Source organism: Drosophila ficusphila, unplaced genomic scaffold (assembly GCF_018152265.1).
Source record: "Drosophila ficusphila isolate 14025-0441.05 unplaced genomic scaffold, ASM1815226v1 contig_712, whole genome shotgun sequence".
Taxonomy (NCBI): domain Eukaryota; kingdom Metazoa; phylum Arthropoda; class Insecta; order Diptera; family Drosophilidae; genus Drosophila; species Drosophila ficusphila.
This window is the reverse complement of record NW_025064651.1, coordinates 630584-644375: the sequence shown is the minus strand read 5'-3', so window position 1 is coordinate 644375 and position 13792 is coordinate 630584. Positions and strand designations below refer to the sequence as shown.

Below are 13792 nucleotides of genomic sequence, written 5' to 3'. Positions count from 1 at the left end.
AATAAATTAATTCATTAATGCGAAGTTTTCTCCACATTTGTAAAAAGTCACTGTTAAATGGAATGCTCATCACTGTTGTATAATGCTGCTGGTGAGATGGTGCAGCTGTTTTTTTTGCATGTGATGTGCCGATTATTGCAGTCGTCTGGTTGCGGATTATTGCAAATACGGTCACTCAGATCCGAATTTGTACTACAAATTGCATCTTTAATTGTTAATAACAAAAAAACGGTGCAAAAGTTTCACTCTCCTCCAAAGGATTTCGAAGTTTTAGAAAAAAACACATCGTTTCCATATTTTACTTTATTTTTTAAGCTGTATTTATCGTGCACCGCACTTGTAAACAATTACCAAAAATAAATTGTCTATAGTTTTTAATATACCAAATTCAACAAGATAAGTAAATACCAAACTGCCGGCTTGGCGCGCATTTCTTGGTCATACCAAATATAAATATCCGCTTGTAAACAAAACAATTGGTCATGGAATCCATTTGCTCCACTTTGGAGCTGCAGTTTCCCTGTCGGGAGGCGGCAATTGGCACCCTGGGTGGGCTTATTGGCGACTCCAAAGAGCCTTACCCTGCGGCTATTTACTTGTTCGGCCACAGTGGAACCGGCAAAACCGCTTTGACCAAAGCTTTCCTTAGGGAGTGCAACAAAAGACAGAATGTCAGGATTTCCCATTTAAATGCCATCGAATGCTACACCACCAAGATCATGTTAGAGATCTTGCTGGATTCCCTGGCACCGGAAGAAGTGGACTCTCTCAAGGCGGACAATATGCTGGATATTGTGGAGCAACTGCGTCGATGGCACAATGTTTCAGGGGTCGGTTCCCAGAGTTTCCTTATTGCTGTCGATAATGCGGAACGCCTGCGGGATATGGATGCCAATGTTCTACCAGTACTCCTTCGATTGCAACAGCTGACCAGCTTGAATCTATGCGTCATTCTTTTGTCGCAGCTTCCCTTCGAAAAGTTTTACAACAAGACAGGATTGAGTGAAGTTATTGGACTGCATTTGGCACAGTACAACAAGGCTGAAACACAGCGTATTCTGGGATCGGATTTCGCCCAGGTGCGCACTCAACTACTGGAGCAGTATGCCCAGGATAATAAGCGCCTGGAGATTTGCAGGGAAGCCATCACGGAGGAATTCTACAATAACTATCTGAATCTCTTTTTAAGCGTGTTCTACAAAGCTTGTCGAGATGTTCCTGAGCTCCAGTTGACGGCTAGGAAATGCATGGACATTTACCTAGAGCCCGTTTTGGATGGCAGTGTGGAGGCCACGGATATCTCCCGACTTTGGCGACATATAGCTGGACCTTTGCGCTCAGCCCTCACACAGATTTATATGCGAATAGAAAAACCGCCAGAGGAGAGTTACGATTTTACCGCTTTGGAGGATCAGAGCGTTCGCAAGATGGCGCAGTCGTTGGAGCTTCCATACTATGCAAAATACCTCCTGATTGCCGCATTTCTAGCCAGTCACAATGCAGCCAACCAGGACAAGCGGTTGTTTGTGAAACATCATGGAAAGCAGCGGAAACGGATGCAGACGGTCAACGCCAGAGCAAAGGTTGGTTATTAATTATAGCACAAATAAAGCCTATAATTTTCATACCTTCTACATTTATTTCCATTTTAGACTACGGAAAAAATGTCTACCACTTTGGGACCCAAATCCTTTAGCATCGACCGCTTGCTAGCCATTTTTTACGCTATTCTTGAGGAGAAAGTAGGCTTGACCTGCAATCTCCTCTCTCAGATCTCAACCCTGGTGCACCTTAAGCTCCTAAGCTTCGTTTCCGGCGAGCAGAATATTATGGATGGCTCTGCACGGCTGCAATGCACCATTGGTCTTGAGTTTGTATTGCAGATTGGAAAGGTTGTGGGCTTTAATGTCCGCCAGTACCTCTGCGATTTTATGTAGTCCGTTTTGTTTTTTCAGTTTTTAAATATATTCAATAAATAGTCCGGTACATCGCTTATGTGTATGGTCTCCGCCAGTCTGGTGTCCCGGCTGCGCAACTGCATCAGTCCATTTTTAAGGGTTTGCTCGTTTAAGACTAATGTATAAGGTACGCCCAGCATATCCGATTCCAGCAAGTGATCTTTTAGCTGTGATGTGTTTTTGGCTGAAGCAAATCCAGTGCCTTCACGGAGTCGCAGACCAGCAAGATGTATAACGTGCTTCAGGTGCAAGCATAGATCGGCCAGGTCACCCGATAACTCGGATTCGCCTTCCACACAGGCGATTCCACATTGGTATGGTGCTAAAACGCGGTGAAGCAACAGGGATTGCGCATCTCGACCATGATCGCAGCCATCCAGGAGCAGAGCTAAAAGAAATCGTTATGTATACAATTTATAGTTAAACATTTTATATGAAAACATTTTTTACCACAAGTGGCCGTTTCCAGCTCAATCACAGAACGTATAACAGTTGGTTGTATAAATTCACCCGTTCGCGCATCGGACAGACGATAGCCATTATCTTCCACAATCCGCACCAGACTCAATTCTTCTACTGTAACATCACCTGCTTCGCCGTAGCTTGATTTGATATCGATGGCTTGATAGTTTTTAGGATTGTACTCCTCCCCCAAATCGCAAGGGACAATGCGGTAGCGACTGGGATTCGAGGATAGTCGCATCCACCAGATTTTACTCTCGCGTTGCATGTTGTAGAAATGTTCTAGAGCGCGATGTGGTTCCACCAGAAAGTCTGTGGTTAACAAAGTTGCAGGAGACTTTACCCCGAAGAGGGGATTGACTTTTGGGGAGGAACTTAAGCTCTGGTGCTTGATAAGAGTGGGGCATTTAGCTTTGCGGGGATGATCTTTGATGAGTTTTTGAAAGTTGTTACCGAATTGCTGGCTTTCGGGGAAGGAAAAACGGTGCAGGTTGGAAGGAGAAATGGTTTGGATGGAGTCATCTAGATGAGCAGCCAAGGGTCGCAGACGTAGCCAGTGCTGTTGGAGCAGCTTAGCATATTCTTTCCCGTGGCAAAGTAATTCTAATATGTTGTCATCATGGGAGCGAAAAAAACCAGCGGACTCCAGGGACTTGAAACATCGCTGTATCCGGCTCATTGCTCAAGCGGAATGTTGCCCGGCGGCGAGACGAAGTAGTCCTCGTCCGTTACCTTGGCGTTTCGGAGCACCTCCGTCCGGCTATCGCCCTCGGTCACCTGGTCGTTGCGTAACTGGAGTTGCTGATGCTCCAGAACAGTGTAAAGTGGACGGACGTGTTCCGTGTCGATATGGGCTATCTTGTCCGCGAACTGGATGCTGCTTTTTAACGTGGCGAGTGCACGATCACTATCCAAATCGACCAGGGACAACCGCTCCAGTAACTGAATGGTCTTCGTGTCGATCTCGATTTCCGGAGAGCTGGTGTCGGGAAATGCCGTTTCCACAGGAGTCTGTGGCACCTTGGTTGGATGCGTCAGCTGCTTGAAGTCCAATTTAGTGGACTTTTCATTTGCCTTTGTTGCAATTTTGCAATATAAACGTTTACTTAACTGGCGCAACATTCTTAAAGCCGAAACACTAGTGATGCAAAAAGCAGCTAGGTGGATTTGAAAGTAAGCTATATATTTACAAATTTTTCATCAGTTTTTTTTATTGTTTGCTAGTAATTCTTAATAACTTAAGGTAAAGATGCTCGTTAGATGTTTTGCTAAAAATGGCTTTGGAAATTTTTCCTTTTTTTTTTAAGAGTTCCCTGAGGCGTAAACATTATTAAAAAAAAGTGGCAAGAAATATTTAAGGCGGCTAGAAACCTGGTATTTGCCAGCACTAGCGACGAACAGAAATCGAAATCGTATGTATTATCGCCGGCTGTTATCGTTACAGTGCCATCATTGGCTAGACTATTTTCCTTAGTTTTTCCGCTTTTTTCTGTGTTTTGTCTTTTATTTAAACCAAAACAAAACAAAGCCGCGATGCCGTACGCAAACCAACCGTCCGTGCAAATAACAGAGCTTACCGACGACAACGTAAAGTTTGTCCTGGAGGATACGGAACTTAGCGTGGCCAACAGCCTGCGCCGTGTGTTCATCGCAGAGACGCCGACTTTGGCCATTGACTGGGTACAATTGGAGGCAAACTCGACAGTGCTTTCAGATGAGTTCCTTGCCCACCGCATCGGCCTCATCCCACTTATCTCCGACGACGTGGTCGAGCGGTTGCAGTACACCCGTGACTGCATCTGCCTTGACTTTTGTCCCGAGTGCAGCGTAGAGTTCACCCTGGATGTGAAGTGCAGCGAGGAGCAGACGCGGCACGTAACCACCGCCGATCTGAAATCAAGTAACGCCAAGGTCCTTCCCGTGACCTCACGCAACCAGGGCGAGGAGGACAACGAGTACGGCGAAAGCAATGATGAGATCCTGATTATCAAGCTGCGCAAGGGCCAGGAACTAAAGTTGCGCGCCTACGCCAAAAAGGGGTTCGGTAAGGAGCACGCCAAGTGGAATCCTACGGCGGGTGTGTGCTTCGAATACGATCCGGACAACTCTATGCGGCATACACTTTACCCAAAACCCGATGAATGGCCCAAAAGCGAGCACACCGAGCTGGAGGACGATCAGTACGAGGCGCCGTATAACTGGGAGGCCAAACCAAACAAGTTCTTCTTCAACGTTGAATCCTCCGGAGCCCTAAAGCCGGAGAACATCGTGGTCATGGGAGTCCAAGTGCTGAAAAACAAGTTGTCCAACCTGCAAACGCAGCTCAGCCACGAATCCCAGAACGATGCTCTGGCCGTTTGATTTATAACAATTTATTTTTAGTTTATAAAAGATCCTCCGTCTAATCCTTGAACAAACTGTCTATGTTGATTCCCACGCCGGCATCTTTTTTCGCCTTGGGAGGACCTGGTGAAGTTGCAGACTTCGTCTGTTGGGTGCCAACTGCTTCCTTAAAGTCGCTCAAAAGTTGGCTCTTGGATTCGGGATCCAGATCGGGAAGTGATTCCTCAGATGTAGTGGACTCTAGTCGGGATTGTTGACGCTGCTCGGCCAGGAGATCCAGAGCAGTCTCGTAGATCCTCTGTTCATCAAGTGCTCCCTGGGCCTTCAGATCCTGGTAGATTTGCACAAATTGCTGCGACTGCGTGCTGCGCTTGTGGTCAAACAGGGATATCGTTTCCTGGGGCTTGTTCTGCTTGTGGAGTTTCCTGTAAATATTATATTTAAGTCATTGTAAAAATTGGGGGTATATTATTGACATACGCTCGCACCACATCCTCGGCATAAAATATTTTGCGAATGGGAATCTCGGGAGCAGGTCTGTCGAATCGTGGTTCTAGTTTCGGTGGAAAGGCGGCGTAAACATCATACCAAATGGGTTTATCTTCAGTTTTCATGGCCCCACCGCGCAACAGACCCTGAACTCTGTAAAAATCAAGAGTTTATTTTCCATAATGGTACTTTAAAGATATTCGCTTACCTGGTGAAGATGGTGCCAATCTTTTCAAGCCTACTCTGAGCCATTTTAATAAAGTTTTAATTGATTAATTCAGTAATTATAACAAAATACGATTACGACATGCGTTTTACGCTTATCGATGAACAGCCGGTGGACAATCGATAATTTCAGAGTTGTCGAATGGAATGTAACGGAATTATTTCCTATAAGAACATAAGTAAGGATCTTAATTGCGTATAAGAGTTTGATTTTGTTATTTTTGATGGAATTTTGAAAAGTTCATCTTTAATTTTTTAAATCAATCAGAAAGAGATGCCACATTGATTAAATACTTTCATTGTTTACCTTTTGAATATGCACTGTTTATATGACTAGCCAATCTGAGCTTCCAACCAACAACTTTCTAGGTGGAAGAACAAGTTTCGGGGAAACCTGGATTTTTTAGTGGGAACTTATGGAGGTTAGAGCCTTTGGGGGGAAAGCCAATTCACCATCTGACAACACTGATTCCAGCAGAGAAGAGTAGAAAAAAATGCTCGACTCAAATTGTCGCACATTTCTGTTGGATTGCTAGTAAATTTTCGCGATTTCGTCTTTAAATTAAAGCGCTACAATCGGAAGAAGATTACGAAAAAATCCAAAAGAACTTACTGACAAACAAAAAGAAAATAAGAGATGAAAAATGTCATGTTGTGGTGTACTTTAATATCGTAAACCGAAGTGTTTTGATTGTTTGTGCAGGTGCAAAATCGATCTAGTGAACTGAAAACTGCGACTCCAAATCGGCCGAGTTAGCGCATTATTGCCCCGATTGTTGTTATTGGAAAATGTTGTTCGTTTGGGAAAATTGTGCCATCGCTCTTTTGTAGTGTGCGTGTGCCGTGTGTGTTTGTGTGCCAGTAAATTAAGTTAATTAAAAACTTAGCTAACTCTCGATTTTGCCGCCCCCGCCATGAGCAACTATCATCCGCACTCGCATCCGCACGCGCTCTCGCATCCGCATCCGCAGCAGGTTCAAAATCAGCTCCAAAATCCCCTGCAAAACCAGTTGCCGCCCCCGCAGCGCCATAACCATGCCACGCCCACCATTGCCTCCGCCTCCGGAGCATCATCATCATCAGCATCCACATCCATCCTGGTGGCCCATCCTCCCCAGCCGCTCATCAGCAATTCACTGGCCATCCGCCAGGAGATCCAGCGATTCGAAAGTGTCCATCCATCGATCTATGCCATATACGATCTGATCGATCTGTTGCCATTGGCCGATGCCCAGATCGCCCAGTCCATTCGAGATCATGTGGTGTGCATTGAAGGTGAGTTCGAGATCTAGTTTTAAGAATTATCAAGAGTGGGATAACCCATTTTAAAGATTTAAAATACACCTTTATTAATCTTTAAAACAAACACTTTTTTATGAAATTCGAATACTTTCTCGTCCACCTGTCAACGAATTTCATATATAGGTCCCCTTGTCGAAAAAATTCCACCTGTTAAGTAGTGTTTAAAAAATTAAATAAATAAGGTTGTTACAATAGTTGAACATTTCAACCAACTGTTGCTTACAGTTATAATACATCTTTAAGATTCATTTGTACCATTTGTGTGGCGCCGATCTTATTATTTTTAACACAGCTGTACAAATGTTACTAACAAACTTAAAAAGTCATTTGCCATCATAAAATACTCTAGTTTGAGCGGACTTTTGGTTGGAATTTGTTGGGAATTCTTTCACATTCAGCTGTTTGCAATAAACTTCGCTATGTACTTATTTGCCATAATAATAAAATTCTGTTATTCTGTACTATTCCTCTATCTTGAAATAGAATTTCGCCTTCAGAAATTATTTTTAACTTAATTTTGTACCAAACAATTCGTTGCCAAAATTATGTATACACACAGAAATTGATTTTTATGTCAGGAAATGGTATCCCTCTGGCATGACTCCACAAGAGTCATGTCTGAACTTATTGAATGCCATCACAGGAACGGATGGAAATCCTTTGATTAAACATGTTTATCGCCGCAATTGTATCCACACCTTCATTGTTGTTTGTTATCGCAAGCGTCTGGACTTGTGGTTGCCTTTGTTCCGAGTGCTTCATGCTAATCTCTGACCAAAAATCTATGAGGCAACACATCAACCCCCGTGCGAGGCGGATTATTGTTGCCGAAATGTCCATTCAAGCGAACCGGGGCCATTGAAAGTGTTGTCGTTTTGTCCCTCTTCGCAAAAGAAAGAGCTTCGCTTTTTGTTTAAAACAAGCTTTTCTGCCCAATTTCCAGCGTGTGTGTTTGTGTGTGTGGTGTACATAAATGCGGGGCCTGAAATTTGATGCCCTCTTCCTCGGTTGTGGCAGCCACCAAAACTAAAAACCGTTCACGAAATCAAAACGAAAACCGGTTCCTGAAATGGTTTATTAGAAAATCTCTTGTTGAGCAGCAGTGGCAGCAACAACAAAAGGCTCACCAAAAATGTAAACAAAATTGTCAGAGGCCTCTGCCTTCTCGAACATCAGAATACTCCACTTCGTTCCGTGCAAACCAGATATGAAACCCGAGAATACGATCTCGTAAACCGTTTTGCACGCGACTTTCTTATTGGCATTGACCCGCAACACGAACACGATCTTTCGGCTATATAGTATAAAGTACGAGTATCTGACTATACCGAATACCGATTCTAATTCGCTGTCAACGTGATGAATGATATTTTCGTTGGACTCCTATTGCCGTTTTTCCCGTTCTAAATGCTTATTTATAGGTTTCGGTAACGGTGCCCATTAAATTGAGAAGGTCAAAAGCATCTATGTAGCTTGGAGATGAACAAAAATAAATAAAAGAAATTGAGAACTTGTTCGTTAACCCTTTCCGTTTAATGTTGCTTTAATAGGCTGAACGTATATATGGAATATCGGGTCAAAAAATGTTATCGTTGTTGGGCAAGATACTAAAGGATTTAATAATAATGACTCATTGTTATCATATGAAGCTTAAAAGCACTGTAAAATGATCGTAAAGTCAATGAACTTTTTTCGCAAATCAAAATAAATGTATAATTTACAGCTTTTCATAATACGTTAAGGGATTCTCGGCAGTCGATTATTTATTTTATGGATTAGTAATAAAATACAAAACGAAATTCTGAATTAAGTCTTCTCATACATGTTAAGAAGAGGGTTAAGGCCTAGATATTTTTAGACGAATTTCAGCAACAATAGCTGCTTTGTGTAATCTTTTGACTATTGTGTGTGGCTACATATGCCATCTAAAATTAGCATATGAAGCTATTAAATTGGGATTTATAAACAATAGACAGATTGTGCATTAAGATTCTTTTACACTCTTCATTCGTCTTCGACAGAACATAAATAGTAAATCGATTACACGATATCAGCATATCAATGGCAATATTCCTACAAATTGATAATTGTTTGGCGGGGTGTTCAATAGCCGGTGGACATAAATAACCTACCTGGAATGCGCGTTCGTTTGTTCGCGGTGTTTATACAAATACAAAGGCGTGTTGTCTGTTTGTTTGTTTGTAAATAGCCAAGTAATAGTCGGCCCTAGATACAACAACAACAACAAAAGTCAACTGAAATGCCGCTGGCGGTAGTGAAAAACAAATTTCCGCTCTTATCTCAAATGGCTTGCGACTCACCATTAAAGCGATTGCAATTAGCCCCAAACGAATTTTTTTTTGTTGGTCTACCCTTTTGTTAGGTGGGTCCATTCATTTCTTTTCGAGCTGACTTAACTTAGAATTTTGCGATTGTAGTATAAATTATTTAATGATTACCAAAGTACTTTACGAAATTTATGGGAACTTTTAGCTTACAGCTTTTCTCTACCGTTTACGACCCAGTTTCTATTAGCTTATAATGCTTCTTTTCTTGATTCTTACCCATTTTCTAATTGAGTTTTAATTACTTTTTAACGTGCAATACTCTTGGCATTATTCAAGTTTTAATTTACTTTTCTTTTGTGTTACTATTTATAGATTTTTTTTTCGCTTTTAGCCATTAGATTCCTTATCTTTTTATGGCAATTAATTGAGGTGATTTTGTCAATAAACGCATTAGTTGCTACTTTTCCGGATTCAACAATTGTTTGCTACCATACAGATACCATTGGTTTTTATTTGCTATAAACTTCGTTATCATATTTGGCACAATTCCCTCCAACTGATAAGAGTGCAGGTTATTCAAAACTTTGGTACCTACCCTCCTATTTAAAATTGAACAATCTCATCTCAACTTGTGACCTCTTATCTGTCGGTGGCTTAGCTTTCTGTCTTTATTGCCGTCTCGCCTTAGGGCAACGTTTGTTTATTTATTTTTAATTGTAAAATAATATTGACGGGCAGACTTTTGAGGGAACCGTTTGCCACTGTCATTCGCATATCACTTTTGTTGTTGTTGTATTTTTGAGCTGCTGTTTGATATGGCTTTTTGTCTGTGCCATTCGGAAGTGGAAATTGTTGTTGTGCGTCGATACGCTCGAGAGCGTGACATGGAGATGCCATTGGGGCCACAAATACATGTATTAACGCACACAAACATGCTTCCAATGCACTGGTAAAAATTTAAGAAACATTTTGATACTACTTTCTCTTTAAAAAATAATAACTACCGTATGTTATGTTAAAATACCTACCAATGAAATGGATAACATCATTAACTGAACTTAACGCTTATAAATACAGTCGAACTTATTATTATAAATATCATGTACTTATACCTGTAAAACTATTCTCAAAGAATTTTCCAATGATAAAAAATGCACCAAAATTGTTGAATAAATTGGATTTTAAAATAAATTTCTTGTAGTGCACAAGAGCGGATTTTCAAATATCAGCGACACATGTGCAACCGGCGGAGTTGAAGGCATGCGTGTCCGCTGTCTGCCGCCCCCCTCCACATTGCCACACCCCTGTTCGTCTCCCTTTTTCCCATGAAGTACCCGTTTATTTTTAAAGCAAATTGCATTAAAAATATCTTGCACTTTGCTTGCAATTCCTATTTCAGTTTGAATTGCACAACACCTTATTGTTGTTATTATTTTGGCTAAATGATTTTCGTTCTTGAGTGACAGAAAAAAGTTAAACAAAAGGAATGCGAAATCGGAAGAGCTTCAGCGTTTTTGCAATTAAGTCATAATACTCGTATGTCCAAATTTGGTTGTCGTTTCGAATGATTCATAAAATCGTGATGGGTGTATATGAATTTATCATTTCATTAAAGCCGGCTGAATTGTAATACAGATGGCTGCAAAGCCAATAAATCGTTTTAAATTAAAATCACTGGATAGGTTGTGGAATTTCAAATATCTTTAAAATATGAATACGTCTGTTGTAAACTTAACCCGCCTACAGTTTTGATTTACACCTTAAATGTACCTTTAGTAATCTTTGATGTCTGCGGAATACCGTTAAAGTGTGATATTTCCGCTATTTCCAGCACTATAAGACGCACTCCAAAAATACAAAATTTTAATTTGGAAATATAAATGTGTTGATTCAGCTTGGTGTGGGCTTGTCAATACTTTTTGACTACGTTGCTGGCATAATTATTATGCGAAATAAGACATAGCATTTGATCGATTCACGAGTGGGTTTATTGAGATTTACGACTGGTCAGCGTTTGATAATTCATTGCTAACGACTCTGCCACTGAGCTTGGTTATTTTCCAGAAGTAATCAGCCACATCGGTCACGAACTTGGCAGATATATCCTTTAGTTTTTGACCGGTAAGTATCTGCTTGTATTGCAAGTCGGTGAGACCAGTTTCAGCTTCCCGGTTAATCAGTAATGGAGAGGCACTGAACTGAAAGGATAAATGGGGACACATTTTTATAATTTATAGATACAAACTAGGAGGGATTTTTTACCTCGTCAAAAATCTCCATCCACTTTTTATTTTTCTCGTCCATGTCCGTTTCTTCAATGGCAGCGTTCAACCGAGTTATGTAAAGATTGATATGCTGAGAACGCTTCGTCTGGGGATTCAAAGCAGCTTTCACTTCGGTGAAATAGGCGATCTGAGAACGAAACAGGGAATTTAGGAGATTGATAGTCTCCGCCTTTGCCTGCCGTTCCAGTTCCTTTTGCAATGGCACCCCGGATTCGGGCAATCGAAGATTGGTGGGACTGGCTGCCGCTATTAAAAACTGAAGAACAAATAACAAGGTTAATTGGAAGATAACACTGCATTTTTAGCTTAGCTCACCTGAGCCAGCAAAAGTAAAGGACAATATTTCAGCAGCATTTTTTGAGATAATCGCCTTTAAGCCTCCGTACTCAATGAGTGTTATTTATAAACTAATTGCTGAAAATAAAAGGCATGCTTTGATTAGCAATGGGATGTTCGAATCTCTCAGGAAACTGATAAGCTGCCTGGGGTTTCTCATGCCAATCATCTAGCAGCGTTCTCCGATCCGCAGATGAATAAAATTATTTTCAAACCGATTTGAGAGCTCTTCTTCCGTTTAATTGCGTTTCAGCTAAAGTATTTGCGGCACGTTTTCGGAAACGGAGAGCATATTGGCAATTCATCTTTCTTTTTCAGTCAAGGCCTGTCTAGCTGCCTAGGTGGTATGTCACTCGGGTGATTTTATTATTATCAGCACTTTAAGAAACATTGGTATAACCTTGGCAAGGGTAATGAATACTTAAGAAATGAATGAATCTTTAAATTTGGTGTTAATCTGCTCGAGGTAGGTTTATATTTTTAGAACTTTCAGCACACAAAAACAATATCTTACTTTCAAGTTTCATCACTTTCTTAATTTGAATACATATAAATAAAATCAGAAACTCTTACAAATTTCAAAATTTACATGCCTAACTTTACATTTTAAATTCTTTTTAAAATGCCTTAACATTCATACAACCACTGAAAAGTATGCAATGAAAGTTAACAGTTAATACCTAATAAACTCACCCTTGCAAGGGTGGACAAGGCCTTGTCTGAGGCAATATAATTTTGTACAGTTATTTTGTTATTCAGCCAAAAAATATGCCATGCCTTGAAAGAAATATTTGAAAAAACTGTTATTAAATAATATATTGTCCAGCATTTTCTGGACAAATAATAATTAAAGCTGAAGTAGTCAAAAAAATAACTTAATTGTGTGTCGTACACTTAAGAGCGCCACATGGACAATTGGATCATAATATGTCCCAATTTAGTTGACGTTTCGAATGATTCATAAAATCATGATGGGAATAAAAAAAAACGAGTGATTTATTGAGATTTACGAACTAGTTAAAGTTTGATAATTTATTGCTAATTTGCCAATTCTGCCACTGAGTTTGATAATTTTCCAAAAATAATCAGTCACATCGATCACGAAATTTGCGGATGTGTAATGAAGTTTTAGAGGGTAAGTAGCTTCCTGTGCTGCGAGTTGATGGGGTCGAAATTTGGTAAACTAAAAGGGGGAAATACAAGAACTATTTTTATTATTCATAGATACAAATTAAGAAAAATTTTTTTACGTGTCCAAAAATTTTTTATGTTTTGCCATATAATCCTTCTCATCAATGGCAGCGGTAATTCCATTTATAATTCGATTAATTTCCTGGTAACTCTTCGACTGAGGATCCAAACCGGCTTTCATTTCGTTAAAAGAGTCGATCTCGGAACGAAAATAGTCATTTAGTCCATTGTTAACCTTCTCCATAGCCTGCTGTTTTTCGTTAGGATTAAACGGACTGGCTGCCCCTAATAAAAGCTGAAGAACATAGAAGATAAGGTTTATCGGATGATTATGCCGCTTGCTTCATCTCACCTGAGCCAACAAAAGTAAAAGACAATATTTCAGTAACATTTTTGTAAATGATCGCTTCTACGCCTCCGTACTCAATGAGTGTAAAATTTTAACTAATTGCTGAACATAAAAGCCATGCTGTGATTAGCACTGGAATGTTTGATTCTCTCAGGGAATTGATAAGCTCTACTCTTTCTCTTCTAGAGTTCATCTTTTTGCCTAATCCCTTAAGCAGCTTTCACTTGATGATTTTATTATTATCAGCACAAAACATTGAAAAAACCTTGCCAAGGGTATAACATATAAAATAATTGAAACTAAAAATTTGTTTATAAACTATGTACTTATATTATATTATTTTTTACTTATATTCTTAGCACGCGGTCCTAGCCTAATTTAACAACTAATGCTCACCGGAAAATGCTCAAAAAAATTTAAAATCGAAACATTTCCAAATTTTTAAAATTTTCAAATGCCTTATTCAAGTTTAAGAATTTTTTAACATTACTTAACTTATTTATTACAACCCCTAAAAAGTGTGCAATGAAATGATAATATTGACTCCTTAATAAACTTACCTAA

The 13792-nt window shown here is 40.1% G+C and overlaps 8 protein-coding genes across 8 annotated transcripts in view; 3 read left to right on the top strand and 5 right to left on the bottom strand.

The window, feature by feature from the left end:
• The first annotated feature begins 423 nt into the window (after nucleotides 1-423).
• On the top strand, nucleotides 424-1995 carry LOC108098361 (origin recognition complex subunit 5). Its single transcript, XM_017201207.2, has 2 exons — nucleotides 424-1583; nucleotides 1653-1995. Exons 1-2 carry the CDS (start codon nucleotides 483-485, stop codon nucleotides 1935-1937), a joined length of 1386 nt encoding a protein of 461 aa, XP_017056696.1. The 5' UTR covers nucleotides 424-482; the 3' UTR covers nucleotides 1938-1995.
• LOC108098362 (DNA polymerase subunit gamma-2, mitochondrial) lies at nucleotides 1952-3099 on the bottom strand. The gene is made up of 2 exons (XM_017201208.2): nucleotides 2409-3099; nucleotides 1952-2346 (listed from the first exon to the last, which is right to left on the bottom strand). The coding sequence occupies exons 1-2, from the start codon at nucleotides 3097-3099 to the stop codon at nucleotides 1952-1954; spliced, it is 1086 nt and encodes a 361-aa protein (XP_017056697.1).
• Nucleotides 3096-3586, bottom strand: LOC108098363 (glutamyl-tRNA(Gln) amidotransferase subunit C, mitochondrial). Its single transcript, XM_017201209.2, has one exon. It carries the CDS (start codon nucleotides 3540-3542, stop codon nucleotides 3096-3098), a length of 447 nt encoding a protein of 148 aa, XP_017056698.1. The 5' UTR covers nucleotides 3543-3586.
• A 273-nt stretch (nucleotides 3587-3859) lies between these two features.
• LOC108098381 (DNA-directed RNA polymerase II subunit RPB3) lies at nucleotides 3860-4833 on the top strand. The gene has a single exon (XM_017201245.2). It carries the CDS (start codon nucleotides 3954-3956, stop codon nucleotides 4779-4781), a length of 828 nt encoding a protein of 275 aa, XP_017056734.1. The 5' UTR covers nucleotides 3860-3953; the 3' UTR covers nucleotides 4782-4833.
• LOC108098382 (probable 28S ribosomal protein S23, mitochondrial) lies at nucleotides 4777-5602 on the bottom strand. The gene is made up of 3 exons (XM_017201246.2): nucleotides 5461-5602; nucleotides 5244-5405; nucleotides 4777-5188 (listed from the first exon to the last, which is right to left on the bottom strand). Exons 1-3 carry the CDS (start codon nucleotides 5502-5504, stop codon nucleotides 4822-4824), a joined length of 573 nt encoding a protein of 190 aa, XP_017056735.1. The 5' UTR covers nucleotides 5505-5602; the 3' UTR covers nucleotides 4777-4821.
• A 340-nt stretch (nucleotides 5603-5942) lies between these two features.
• LOC108098320 (centaurin-gamma-1A) overlaps nucleotides 5943-13792 on the top strand; it is a 57371-nt gene continuing 49521 nt past the window's right edge. Inside the window, exon 1 of the mRNA XM_017201144.2 lies at nucleotides 5943-6752. Within this exon, the coding sequence (XP_017056633.1) occupies nucleotides 6392-6752 (361 nt within the window). The 5' untranslated portion in view covers nucleotides 5943-6391. The remainder of the gene's footprint in view (nucleotides 6753-13792) is intronic.
• Nucleotides 11033-11777, bottom strand: LOC108098327. Its single transcript, XM_017201151.2, has 3 exons — nucleotides 11668-11777; nucleotides 11330-11608; nucleotides 11033-11265 (listed from the first exon to the last, which is right to left on the bottom strand). The coding sequence occupies exons 1-3, from the start codon at nucleotides 11704-11706 to the stop codon at nucleotides 11065-11067; spliced, it is 519 nt and encodes a 172-aa protein (XP_017056640.1). The 5' UTR covers nucleotides 11707-11777; the 3' UTR covers nucleotides 11033-11064.
• LOC122320659 lies at nucleotides 12676-13421 on the bottom strand. The gene is made up of 3 exons (XM_043208809.1): nucleotides 13232-13421; nucleotides 12939-13174; nucleotides 12676-12871 (listed from the first exon to the last, which is right to left on the bottom strand). The coding sequence occupies exons 1-3, from the start codon at nucleotides 13268-13270 to the stop codon at nucleotides 12817-12819; spliced, it is 330 nt and encodes a 109-aa protein (XP_043064744.1). The 5' UTR covers nucleotides 13271-13421; the 3' UTR covers nucleotides 12676-12816.